This window comes from Euleptes europaea, chromosome 19 (assembly GCF_029931775.1).
Source record: "Euleptes europaea isolate rEulEur1 chromosome 19, rEulEur1.hap1, whole genome shotgun sequence".
Taxonomy (NCBI): domain Eukaryota; kingdom Metazoa; phylum Chordata; class Lepidosauria; order Squamata; family Sphaerodactylidae; genus Euleptes; species Euleptes europaea.
The window spans coordinates 26,525,583-26,537,858 of record NC_079330.1 but is presented as its reverse complement, the minus strand read 5'-3'; the positions used below and the strand labels follow the sequence as shown (position 1 = coordinate 26,537,858).

Here is a 12,276-nt window from a genome sequence, read left to right as displayed (position 1 = left end):
ACTTTTGCTAACGGAACTAATCCCAATATTATTTTAATTAACCTGTTCTTATCGTATCCAACATTATGAGACAATACCTAATATAAAAATTAATACAAAGTATAAATAAGGGATTCGATCAAAGAGTAGGGCCCCACTCTCTTTTTTATTATTAATATTTTTTTATTTTCTTCATTCAATGTATCAACAAAAACAATATAATAGTGATAATAAAAAGTAAAACAGGTAATATCTCTAAGTTAACAATAAGATGACTTCCCCCTCTTCCTCTCCCATCTAAAAATAAATTGTATAAACTTTTGCTAACGGAACTAATCCCAATATTATTTTAACTAACCTGTTCTTATCGTATCCAACATTATTAAGTCAATACCTAATATAAAAATTAATACAAAGTATAAATAAGGGATTCGATCAAAGAGTAGGGCCCCACTCTCTTGGGGCCCCCCAAAAAATTTTAAAGGAAAAAAAACCTGGATGTATATTTACACCTATTATTATTTCATGTTATAGCAAGTTTCTAGAGACTAGATTATGAGTCTTTGTAAATTGTGTTTCTAACGGAACTTTTGTTTTTGCCAAATGCCAATGTGTTTGCATTATTAAGTTCGTTATGAATAAAAAATCATTTTAAGTTTGAGCATAATAATTATTTCACTATTACTATACTTCTTAATTGTATTTCAGTTCAACAATTACTTTGATAAAATACATATTTTGTTATGTATCTAAATGGCTTTAGATACCTATTAGATCCATAAATTACCATATAGCATGTATTCAACACCAAAAACAGCGACACTTTGTTGTTGACAAAGGACAGCTGGACATGTAAAGGGCCCCACGACCTTCAGTAGTGTTGTGCCTAGGGCCTCATCAAACCTCAATCCGGCCCTGCTTCCGAAGGGGCATTTTTCCACGGGGGAAGAGGGCTTCCTAAATATAAGAAAGACCACCCTCCTCTGATCCTGGAGAGAATAGGTATGCATGGTGAGAATAGGAGAGAATAGGTATGCATGGCCCAGAAAAAAAACAACTGCAGAAGTGTTATTCTGCCTGTGTCCCATGGCACCTAATAGAATAGGCATGCTCCTCTGATACTGCAGAAAATAGGTGTGCATCATGACTAGTATTCATTCCGACTAGTAGCCATGGATAGCCCTCTCCTCCATGAACACAGCCACTCCCCTCTTAAAGCCCTACATAAGAACATAAGAAAGGCCCTGCTGGATCAGACCGAGACACATCAAGTCCAGAAGTCTGTTCACAGTGGGCGGCTCGGCAGTTCCTGGGCCCCCCCGCCCGCCTATCAGCTGTTGTGCGGGGCCGGCTTCCTTTGGTAGACCTGGCCTCCGGCTGAGTCCCATTGGGAGGCCACATCTACCCACTGGCTTTCTTGGCGGTAGACCTGGACTCCGAGGAGGGGAAAAAGTCCCCCTTCAGAGGCCAGGTCTACCAATTGGCTTCTATGGCCCGTTGGAGGCCAGGTCTACTGCCAAGAAAGCCAGTGGGTAGACCTGGCCTCCCAGTGGGACTCAGCCGGAGGCCAGGTCTACCAATAGGCTTTTATGGCGGTAGACCAGGCCTGCAGACGAGGACTCCGGACGGGGAGGGGGAAATGGTAGGGACTTACAATTTAATTTTTATCAATAAATAAGATCACTATTAAGTATGATATCAAGTTTTATTCAGTGTACCTATAGTTTAATTAAGACTTAAAACTTAATTAAAGTTTATTAAGTTAATAAACAGTGTACCTACCTATATAGTTTAAGAAATTTGGCTCTCAAAAGAAATCTCAATCGTTGTACTGTTGATATTTAGCTCTTTTGACTAATGAGTTTGTCGACCCCTGCCCTAGGTAATCCCACCCCCCAGGGGGTGGTACTGCCCACTTTGAGAACCACTGGTCTAAACTCAGCAATATAAAGGTTGGCTGGCAAAAGGGCCAGTTTGTCAAGCTCCCCCTAATAGGGTTGCCAGCCTCCAGCTACTAGCTGGAGATCTCCTGCTATTACAACCAATCTCCAGCCAATAGAGATCAGTTCACCTGGAGAAAATGGCTCCTTTGGCAATTGGACTCTATGGCATTGAAGTCTCTCCCCAATCCCCACCCTCCTCAGGTTCCACCCCAAAAACCTCCAGCTAATGGCAAAGAGGGACCTGGCAACCCTATCTCCAGCCCATAGAGATCAGTTCCCCTGGAGAAAATGGCCACTTTGGCAATTGGACTCTATGGCACTGAAGTCCCCAAACCCCACCCTCCTCAGGCTCCGCCCCCAAAACCTCCCACCAATGGCGAAGAGGGACCTGGCAACCCTACCCCCTACCTACTGCTTCCTTCTCGAGTTCAGGAATCACAAGGCTTATGTAAGCCTGTATATACCTTTGGCTAACTACGAGATCTGTGGGGTACCAAGTTAGTGAACTAGTAGGCATGGGTTAGAACCCAGAACCAACCTTGGTGATTTACTGCTTTATTTGGATGGTTGGTTGTCGGTGATAGTGGAGTATGCCACAGACTGCTCGGCTATGTGCCTTATAGCAGGGATGCTATCAGATTTCTTATCTCTGCTGGCTGGACACAAAATAACCATTTCAGTTTCCCTTATCCTATGTGTGAACTGAACCTGTGAGTCTTTGTTTTCATAAACTTTTTCCATTTCCTTGTATTCTTCCTGTTAAAACTAGCACTTTTCAATGTTATTCTTGCATCAGTTGTGTTTCAGTGAAGAATGACATAAAAATGGTGTGATCTAAATGAATCGTGAACACCAGCAAAAGGAGGAAAGTAAATATGCTCAGAAAAATCCCCCAAAAGACATATTCATGCATTCATATTTTAAAGACAAACTAGGTAGATGTCTAAAACACACTGTCCTCAGTTTTATTAGAAACAGTGATTTGTATTCTTGCTGAATTGCTAGTGAGCTGATAAGGACCTGTCCTTATCAGGATATCTTTAAGGACATTGTTCCCATGGATATCATTACCAAGTACTTGAACCGCCTCTCCTCCCCTTCCCAGTCCCTGCAAGAGATTCACTTACTGCTGTGGAAACAGGCATGAGATAATCAGAGATTTAAAAACAAAAACAAAAAACTAATAATGCCATAATCAATTTATCAGGGAAAGTTAAAAGCAATCTCAAATTACAAAATGTTTGGTAGGAGTGTCATTTTTTTTTGTCTGCTTAAAAAAAAATCCAAGGCAAAATGAATTTAATTTCCCCAAATTTTATTAAAAAAAGATTCTACAGAAAGATTGCAAAGATGGAATCTTGGATCAGAACACTGGGGTGTGTGGTCGCCTCCAGCTCTAGCCAATAAGAAAGCTTCTTGTTGCCTTAAAATGAAGGGTTCATTTCCCTTTGGGAGGAGCTGAAATGGAAGCTGTCTGCACATCAAGTGTCAAATGACTTCCCAAAAGCCTCTTCAGAAGAGAGTACACCATATACCGTAATTCTGAAGTGCTTTTATTCTTCTCGTTGTCCTTCTGTATAATCACTTGCCAATTTTGCAGACATCCAGCTGAGGCACAAGTTTCAACCTCCCTGCCTTCTAATCCCGCTCCCCTCCCCTTTCTTTTCTGTTTTTTAAAATGTTTATTAAATTTAATATTATTACAAAAACAAAAGCTACCATCACAGCAGCAATTTACAAATAACTAGCAAGCAACAAAGTATTGGGGCCTCCCCATTTCTGATCAAAATTAAGTGAAAGTCAGAAGACAGACATCCCTGTAGCCTCTAAGTTACTTGTTTTAATTTAACTGAGAAGTGTTATTTTAACTTAAATGGTAATACAACAAATAACCGATATGAACAGCAGGAAGAAGCTAACTGAACCAAAAAAACAAATAACTCTTTAACATTTGCTTTAAACTGTTTATGACACATTTAAATAAAATTGGTGGTTTGGTTGTATTCTGAACTATTGGATGCTGTTTTTGACTGAATTGGGCTGAGAAGCAGCAGCCCGTAAGACTGTGAAGGCGTAGTCTGAGAACACCGAAGTGTCTTTGCAAGATCTATTAATGACAGACAGGTGAGTGTCCAGTTGTAAAGATACTCCACTGGAGCTGAGCCAAGCTTCCATATGGCTGTCCTCTGTATACCTACATTGAAAAACATACACACAAAAGGTGAATAAGCTACTTATTCCAGTTCTTCCTTCCTACTTAGTATGGTCTAACAAAGCTGGCTGACTTGGCACCTCCCCACGCAAGTCCCTGCTGACATGTGTGCTGGTGTGGTGTAGTGGTTAAGAGCGGTGGTTTGGAGCGGCGGGCGCTGATCTGGAGAACCAGGTTTGGTTCCCCCACTCCTCCACATGAGCAGTGGAGGCTAATCTGGTGAACTGGATTTGTTTCCCCACTCCTACACATGAAGCCAGCTGGGCGGCCTTGGGCTAGTCACACTCTTAGCCCCACCTACCTCACGGGGTGTCTGTTGTGGGGAGGGGAAGGGAAGGCGATTGTAAGCCGGTTTGATTCTCCCTTAAGTGGTAGAGAAAGTCGGCATATAAAAACCAACTCTAAAGTGGTTTTTATATAAAAACCACTTTAAAGTGGTTTTTGTGTGGAACTTTCTGCCCCAGGATGTGGTGATGGCTGCCAACTTGGAAGGCTTTAAGAGGGGAGTGAACATATTCATGGAATAAAGGGGTATTCATGGCTATTAGTTAAAATGGATACTAGTCATGCTGCATACCTATTCTCTCTAGTATCAGAGGAGCATGCCTGTTATATTAGGTGCTGTGGAACACAGGCAGGATGGTGCTGCTGCAGTCGTCTTGTTTGTGACTTCCTAGAGCAGGGGTGGGGAACCTTTTTTCTGCCAGAGCAGTGTACATGATCCTCCTTTCCTCCATTTTGTCCTCACAACAGCCTTGTGAGGTAGGTTAAGCCGAGAGGAAGTGATCAGCCCAAAGTTAACCAGCAAGCTTCGTGACTTAGTGGGAATTCTCTTTGTGTTACTTATTCAAGTCTGTGTACAGTCAGGATACAGACTGCAATTAAGCCACTAAATTGGTTTTCCATCCAGCCAAACACCTGAAACATTTTTTTTTTGAGTGTGGTTTATTCTTCACTAGATTGTTGATGAAAGAAACAAGTCTCCTCAGCCTCAAGAATGAGGTGGGGAAAAACCGTAGTACAGCAATGTTCTTCGGGGTGGCAAAAAGAGAACTGAAGGAGTAGCTGCCCTCCTGGTCACATGATCGTTTTGGCAGGAAAGGGCCAGAGGGTGGAAGGACACTCTTAGTCTACTAGAAAGCTTTGGAAATGTTTTCCGTGGTCGGCCCGCACATGCACAGTCCCCATGTGGGACTGCACAAGACGCCATAACGGTGAATAAAATTTCTGGCAGGATATGAGCTTTTGTGAGTCAGAGCTCAGTTCTTCAGATACCGCTAGAATGTATCTGAAGAAGAAAGGTAGAGTTTGCACAGCCTGGTCAACCTAATTTACACTCTCATTGCAAACGGGGCAAAGCTGAATTGGGAGAAATGCCTCAGGGGTTTTCAATGCAGGGAGACATAAATGCAGTAGCACCGAAATTTGGGGATCGGAACATATATATTTAGAATTACCTTGGAGGCACCTATACACAACTTCTGACCGAATTTGGACATAGGCAGCAGTTGGGTCAAAGTAGCAAATGTTCTCAATAAGTTCTTTATCAATGTTCTGTGAGGCAATGAACAAAAATAATTACAGAATGACCAAAAAACTGGGGGTGCGGTGGACAAAAGCATTTTGAAAGATGATAATGGCAAAAGGAAAGGAAGAGTGGGAATTGTAATGTCTGGTGGCTAAAAGTTGCAAGGTGGGGGGAGAGGTCTACTTTTTTTTAAAGGCCAATCTAGATAAGGGCCATCCCATTGATCCACCCGTCTACTGATTCATACGGAAAGCAGGAGAGATCTCACCTTGCTGTACTCAGTGGCTTCCAGCCCAGCCTACAGCTAGAACTAGAGCCAGAATGACAGAAAACACTGCAGCACTCCTGTCGAGCAAGGTAGAGCACAGGAGGGGGCAGAGTTTATCATAAAATAAACCAATCCCACCCCTGTGTTTCCATGTGAATAGGAGGACATGAGATGCCCTGCATCACATCTGGCGTACCCTTCCTGCTACCTCTGATAACCACAAATGCTGAAAATGCAGGCGCCATTTTTTAAAGGTGGTCAGGCAGTGTGTCAACTTCATTCTCCAATAGGCACCTTCAGATTCTGCCTTTGCAATGAAACTGACATCCAGCAAATCACACGGAAGTTATATTTTTTGTAGATGTGAACAGCCATGTTCACCAGCTGTAAAGCTGCACCCTGGGAACAGTGGAGGTAGGCGGGGTGATGTCATTTTAGATTCTTCTCAGAATTGGAGAAAAGAGGGGGCTAACAGGGTGAGGGGAGAGCTATCAGAGGCAAATTAGGAGGTTGTTCTCAGGGGCTAACAACTTTTGAAGCTCTCCTGGAGATTCCACAGAACTGTTATAAGTTGGTGTGTGCAAAAAAAATCAGTATTTTTCAGATTTGGGTATATTGGACCTGAAAAATATTGGTATCTCAAAATTCCAATACCTATATGGTATTTGGATTTGGGTTTTTTTGGGAATCCAAATTTTGGGGTGCATTATTCCCCGTGGGGAAATTTCCAGGTGGGGGGGTTGTTTTTAAAATTACAGGCACTAAAGTGGCAGAGGAGCTGCCAAATACTGTCCTTTAAATAACCACCAAATTTCAAGCAGATTGGACCAAGGGGTCCAATTCTATGGGCCCCTGAACAGGGTGCCCCCAGCCACCCTCCATTATTTCCTTTGGGGGGGGGGACGAGAAAAAAGAAGAAACTTCCAAGCTGCTTCTAGGCAAAAGCCATGCCTGCAAGGTGCAGTCACTGGTCAAATCATGCATCCCATGGAAGAACGAACAGAATGGGCCCAACAGAACCATTGCAGAACCCAGGAATCCCAGCAGAAGCAGAAGCCAATGTGCCAAGCCAAACAGAGTCAAAATCAAACTACAGAATGTTTGTAGAGGAAACTCCAGGCGGGGGGGGGGGGCACCTTTGCAAGCCCAGCAGAACCAATGCCAATATGCTGATACCCAGCAGAAACCAGGGCCACTGTGGATGTGCAAGCCCAAGAGAACTAATGTCAAACCAGAGTAGAATTTCTGCAGTAGAAATTGAAGGTGGGGGTGTACTTTTGCAAGCCCAGCAGAATGGATGGCAATGTACAGACTGCCCAGACGTACCTGGGGGCACTCTGGCAGTGCAAGCTCCTCAGGACTACTGTCAAACAGAGAATCTCCGGAGTGGAAACTCAAGTTCAGGGGGCCCTTTTACAAGCCCAGCAGAATGAATGGCAACGTAAAGACTGTCCATCAGAACCCAGGAGCACTCCAGCAGTGCAAGCTCCACAAGACTTATGTCAAACCAGAGAATCAATGGAGTGGAAACTGAAGGTGGAGCTGCACTTTTGCAAGCCCAGCAGAACAAATGGCAATGTACAGAACACCAGCAGAACCGAGGTGCACTCTGGCAGTGCAATCTCCACATGACTAATGTCAAACTGGAGGATCACCGCAGAACAAATCTAAGCAAGGGATGGGGGGTGTTGCAAGCCTAGCACAGGGGTCGACAAACTCATTAGTCAAAAGAGCCAAATATCAACAGAACAACGATTAAGATTTCTTTTGACAGCCAAATTTCTTAAACTTAAACTATACAGGTAGGTACACTGTTTATTAACTTAGTAAACTTTAATTAAAGTTTTAAGTCTTAATTAAACTATAGGTACACTGAATAAAACTTGATATCATACTTAATAATGATCTTATTTATTGATAAAAATTAAATTGTAAGTCCCTGCCATTTCCCCCTCCCCGTCCGGAGGCTCGTCTGCAGGCCTGGTCTACCGCCATAAAAGCCTATTGGTAGACCTGGCCTCCGTCTGAGTCCCATTGGGAGGCCAGGTCTACCCACTGGCTTTCTTGGCAGTAGACCTGGCCTCCGGCGGCCCATAGAAGTCAATTGGTAGACCTGGCCTCTGAAGGGGGACTTTTTCCCCTCCTCAGAGTCCAGGTCTACCGCCAAGAAAGCCAGTGGGTAGACATGGCCTCCCAATGGGACTCAGACGGAGGCCAGGTCTACCAAAGGAAGCCCGCCCCGCCCAACAGCTGATAGGCGGGCGGGGGGGGCAGGAACCGCCGAGCCGCCCGCCCAGCAATCGCGTGGCTAGAGGGGAGGGAAGGCTTTAGCCTCCCAACCATTGAGGGCAAGGGAAAGGGGGACCCGGCCATTCTCCATGGCAGGGGGTGGAGAGACAGCGCGCCCGCTTGCCTGCTCTCTCTCGCTCTTGCTCTCTCTCAGGCGCGCCGGCTACGCAGCCCGGCTGCCGGCGCGAGCAGGCACGAGAACAGAGGCTCTGAACCAAGTTCGGAGAGCCGCACTCAACGGGCCAGAGAGCTGCATGCGGCTCGGGAGCCGCAGTTTGCAGACCCCTGACCTAGCAGAACAAATGGCAATATACAGAATGCCCAGAAGAATCCAGTGCCACTGTAGCAGTGTAAGATCAACAGGACTAATGTGCATCCAGAGAATCACAGACAGCAGAACAATCCAAGCTGGGCGGGTGGGTGGGATTTTGCAAGCCCAGCAGAACAAATGGCAACGTACACAATGCCCAGTAGAACCCAGTGCCACTGTGGCAGTGCGAGATCAGCAGAACTAATGTGAATCCAGAGAAGAACAAACCCAAGCACTGAGCAGTGAGCAACATTGTAAAAATCACAAAGGGGACACTAAGCAACTCTTGCAAAGGAAAAAAAAATACTCTTGAAACTGACAAAGACACTTGAAACTGACAGAAGCAGCCTGGCAAGCCCATAAAACTCCCCCAAGACGCAAAAACAAAGGGGGGGGAATAGTGCTGGGAGCCAACAAACTCTGGCTCCCAAGCTTCCCGTTAAATCCCAAATATTTCTGGCATTTGGGGGAGTTTTTTTTTGTTTTTGTTTTGGGTTTCCTGAAAAATTCCCAGATATATTTGAGATGTCGAACATACCCAAAAAATTATTTTCGGCTTGGGAGTATCTGAATGCACACCCCTCGTTATTTAAGTGACCGGGTTAAGATAAGAGGGTATTTTAATGCATAACAATATGCAGGTAGGGAGTGTGAAATGATAATGCACATTAAACACTTGCAATTGTGGGTCCTGTGCATGAATCTGTGCAACTAGAATCATTCATTAGCTCCCTAGAGTTCGAATCTGCCACCCAGTGTCGTGTTGGCTTTCCTTTGTTTCTTGGCCCATGATAAAGCATGATAAGCATATATCTTCTCACATCTTCCTTTGTACTCCTCCTCCCCACAATCCTTTTTTTGGGGGGGGGGTTTCTCACCTGTATGCAATATTTCCAGTTTTCAACCTCCTCTGTACCAGCCCACTGCGGGTACAAAATCAGCAGCACACACTTCAGTATCTTGTGCACCAGGACTGGTGGCTCTTCATAGCTCCTTATTTCATTAAAGGAATTCTCTGGGTCAAGATTCCAGATACAGTTTTGCAAGTCCTGCAGTATGAATCGGTAGAAGAGGACTCCCCCGCGCCTCCAGTCCCCAACATACTCTGCCTCTAGAATCACAAACAAAAGTGAATTTTCAGAAGCGTTTATTTCAGAAGCATGTGAGAGAAGGCTCTATGACCGTATGCATAGAAAGCTTCTCTAGATCTCCTTTTCAAGAAGCAGTAACTTTCACAAAGCAAAAAGAGAGTCATTGCTCCAGAATAGCTTTGACAGCTGCTCTAAAATGAGCAAGGACACAACAATTTCCTTTTAACCCTGGAGGAAATAATGGACAGAAGAGGTAGTTAGTCATGTGGATTCCCAGGGAATAATGAAGACAGTCTGTTACCTAAGGAATTCATATATGACATGAATTTAAACCATCTTTGGCCGGGAAGAGCGGGGTAACAAAAGGAAATAATAAATAAATAAATATTTTATTTCTAATTTTGCTGGTATGCAAGAAGAAAACTTTGTAACATTTGCAGGCTGTTAAGAACATTGTTCTCCATTTTATCGACTTCAAATAGCGCTACACTATCTAAATAGCACTGTTTGTTAGACTGAGAGCAATCATAAGCAGGTTGACTGAGAATCTTGCTCTATTCAGTGGAGCTTACTGGAAAGCATTACCAGGAAAGCATTCTTGGGGTTGCCCTGTCGTCTGATAATCTCAAAACTATTTTGCAAAGCTTAATTCCAGGCTCAGCCCCAGGACTTATGGGTTTGTCCCCATTAGCTCTCATTTAAAAAAAATGCTAGGACTCTGAATAGGTCTAAGGAAATGTAGAATGCATTCTCATATCTAAGTATCAATAGCCTACCTGTACACATCTGAGATCAGGGGTTCCCAATCAGAACTGACATTTTCTGGTAGCCCCATTGCCACTGTTTTTAAAAATTAGTTTGTAGCACTCATAGTTGTTGGACCCGCCAACAAGTTAGATATATAACCTGCAAGTTTTATTCAAGATTCTTAATTCCAAGTTTTAACTAGTAGTAACTGGTTGTGTCTGCTGGGTCCCCCCCCCCCCCTTTAGTATGTTTGGGAGACCAACATAGACCACCCACACTGGGAGAATTATTCTGCTATCCAAGGTGCACAATACCCAAAGCGTAGTAGGGTTCCAGACTGCCCGACTCTTCTTTCAGTATCTCACAAATGGCAGCCTGCACCATCTTCAGCATCTTCTGCAGGTCCTTATGCTCACAGGATGGCAGCTTTTGACGCTGTCCAATGTTGATGTCAAGCACCACCATGGCGTAGCCTGCCGGATCCCTCAGTGGAACTGCAATGTGGTGATCTTCGTACACACACACATTCAGCACCTCTGCACAGTCTATGCACTTGAACAGGTAATCTCTAGAACAAAAGAAGGGGACATGAACGCTACAGTTCCTGCATTGAGCAGGGAGTTGGACTGGATGGCTTGAATTGCCCCTTCCAACTCTATTATTCTATAAATAAAGGTAAAGGTCCCCTGTGCAAGCATCGGGTCATTTCTAACCCATGGGGTGACGTCACATCCCGACGTTTCCTAGGCAGACTTCGTTTACAGGGTGGTTTGCCAGTGCCTTCCCCAGCCATCTTCCCTTTAGCCCCAGCAAGCTGGGTACTCGTTTTACCGACCTCAGAATGATGGAAGGCTGAGTCAACCTTGAGCTGGCTACCTGAAACCAACTTCCGTTGGGATCAAACTCAGGTCGTGAGCAGAGCTTGGACTGCAGTACTGCAGCTTACCACTCTGTGCCATGGGGCTCTATGATTCTATAATATAGTCTTATTTGTAAAATCAAATTGATCTTCCCTATATACCTGGTTATTAAGTGGACAGAGCCCCATACGGTTGCACAGCTCCACCTGATAGAGCTGGCAACGAGAACCTCCTGTACTCAGTAGAAATGAGCAAGAGTCCAGTATCACCTTAAAGACTAAGAAGGTATGAGTTTTCATGGGCCACAGCTCACTTTTTCAGATATTTGAAAGAAATCATGGGCACTTTCACACATGCTGAATAATGCACTTTCAATCCACTTACAATACACTTTAACAATTGATTGCAAGTGGATTTTGCCGTTTCACATAGTAAAATCCAGCTGCAAAGTGCACTGAAAATGGATTGAAAGTGCCCCATGTGAAGGTGGGAGCAGTTTGGAAATCCCTTTGCACTGAGGAGCTTTGAAGAAATGAGCTGTGACTCACAAAAGCTTATACCCTGCCAGAAATTTTGTTAGCTTTAAGGTGCTACTGGACTCTTGCTCTTTTCTACTGCTACAGACTAACATGGCTACCCATCGCGATCTATCTCCAGCATGCAGTGGCACTAAAAAGTGGCCAGTGGTATTTTCAATCAGACTCTGCCCAAATCCATATCATCCTAAATGTATTTGGCCTTAGATGGGACCTCTGAAATGTGGGCCCTATAAATGCTGCCCTCCAGCCCACCTGAAGATGTTGTCGCTTCTGCTGAGCACTGGCGCTGGATGAGGGAAGGTTTCCATGTGCCCCTTCTGGTTGGTAGTCATCACCTGGCGCAAGGTGTAATCATGTATCTGGAAAAGAGGAGAGTTTGCTGAATGGCCACTTGTAAGGGGGGGGTTTAAGAGAACACTTTACTACACTGTGCAATCTGCCTTGAGTCTCAGTAAGAAAGGTATGCTAAAAAAAAGTAAATAATAAATAAATTTAGGAAGAGAAATATAA

General features: G+C 44.2%; 1 protein-coding gene across 1 annotated transcript in view; it reads right to left on the bottom strand.

The window, feature by feature from the left end:
• Positions 1-3,898: 3,898 nt before the first annotated feature.
• The window catches only part of EFCAB5 (EF-hand calcium binding domain 5), a 69,359-nt gene continuing 60,981 nt past the window's right edge, over positions 3,899-12,276 (bottom strand). The window contains exons 16-20 of the mRNA XM_056865010.1: positions 12,019-12,125; positions 10,682-10,935; positions 9,408-9,640; positions 5,592-5,688; positions 3,899-4,116 (exon numbers count right to left, since the gene is read on the bottom strand). Of these exons, the coding sequence (XP_056720988.1) occupies positions 3,899-4,116; positions 5,592-5,688; positions 9,408-9,640; positions 10,682-10,935; positions 12,019-12,125 (909 nt within the window). The remainder of the gene's footprint in view (positions 4,117-5,591; positions 5,689-9,407; positions 9,641-10,681; positions 10,936-12,018; positions 12,126-12,276) is intronic.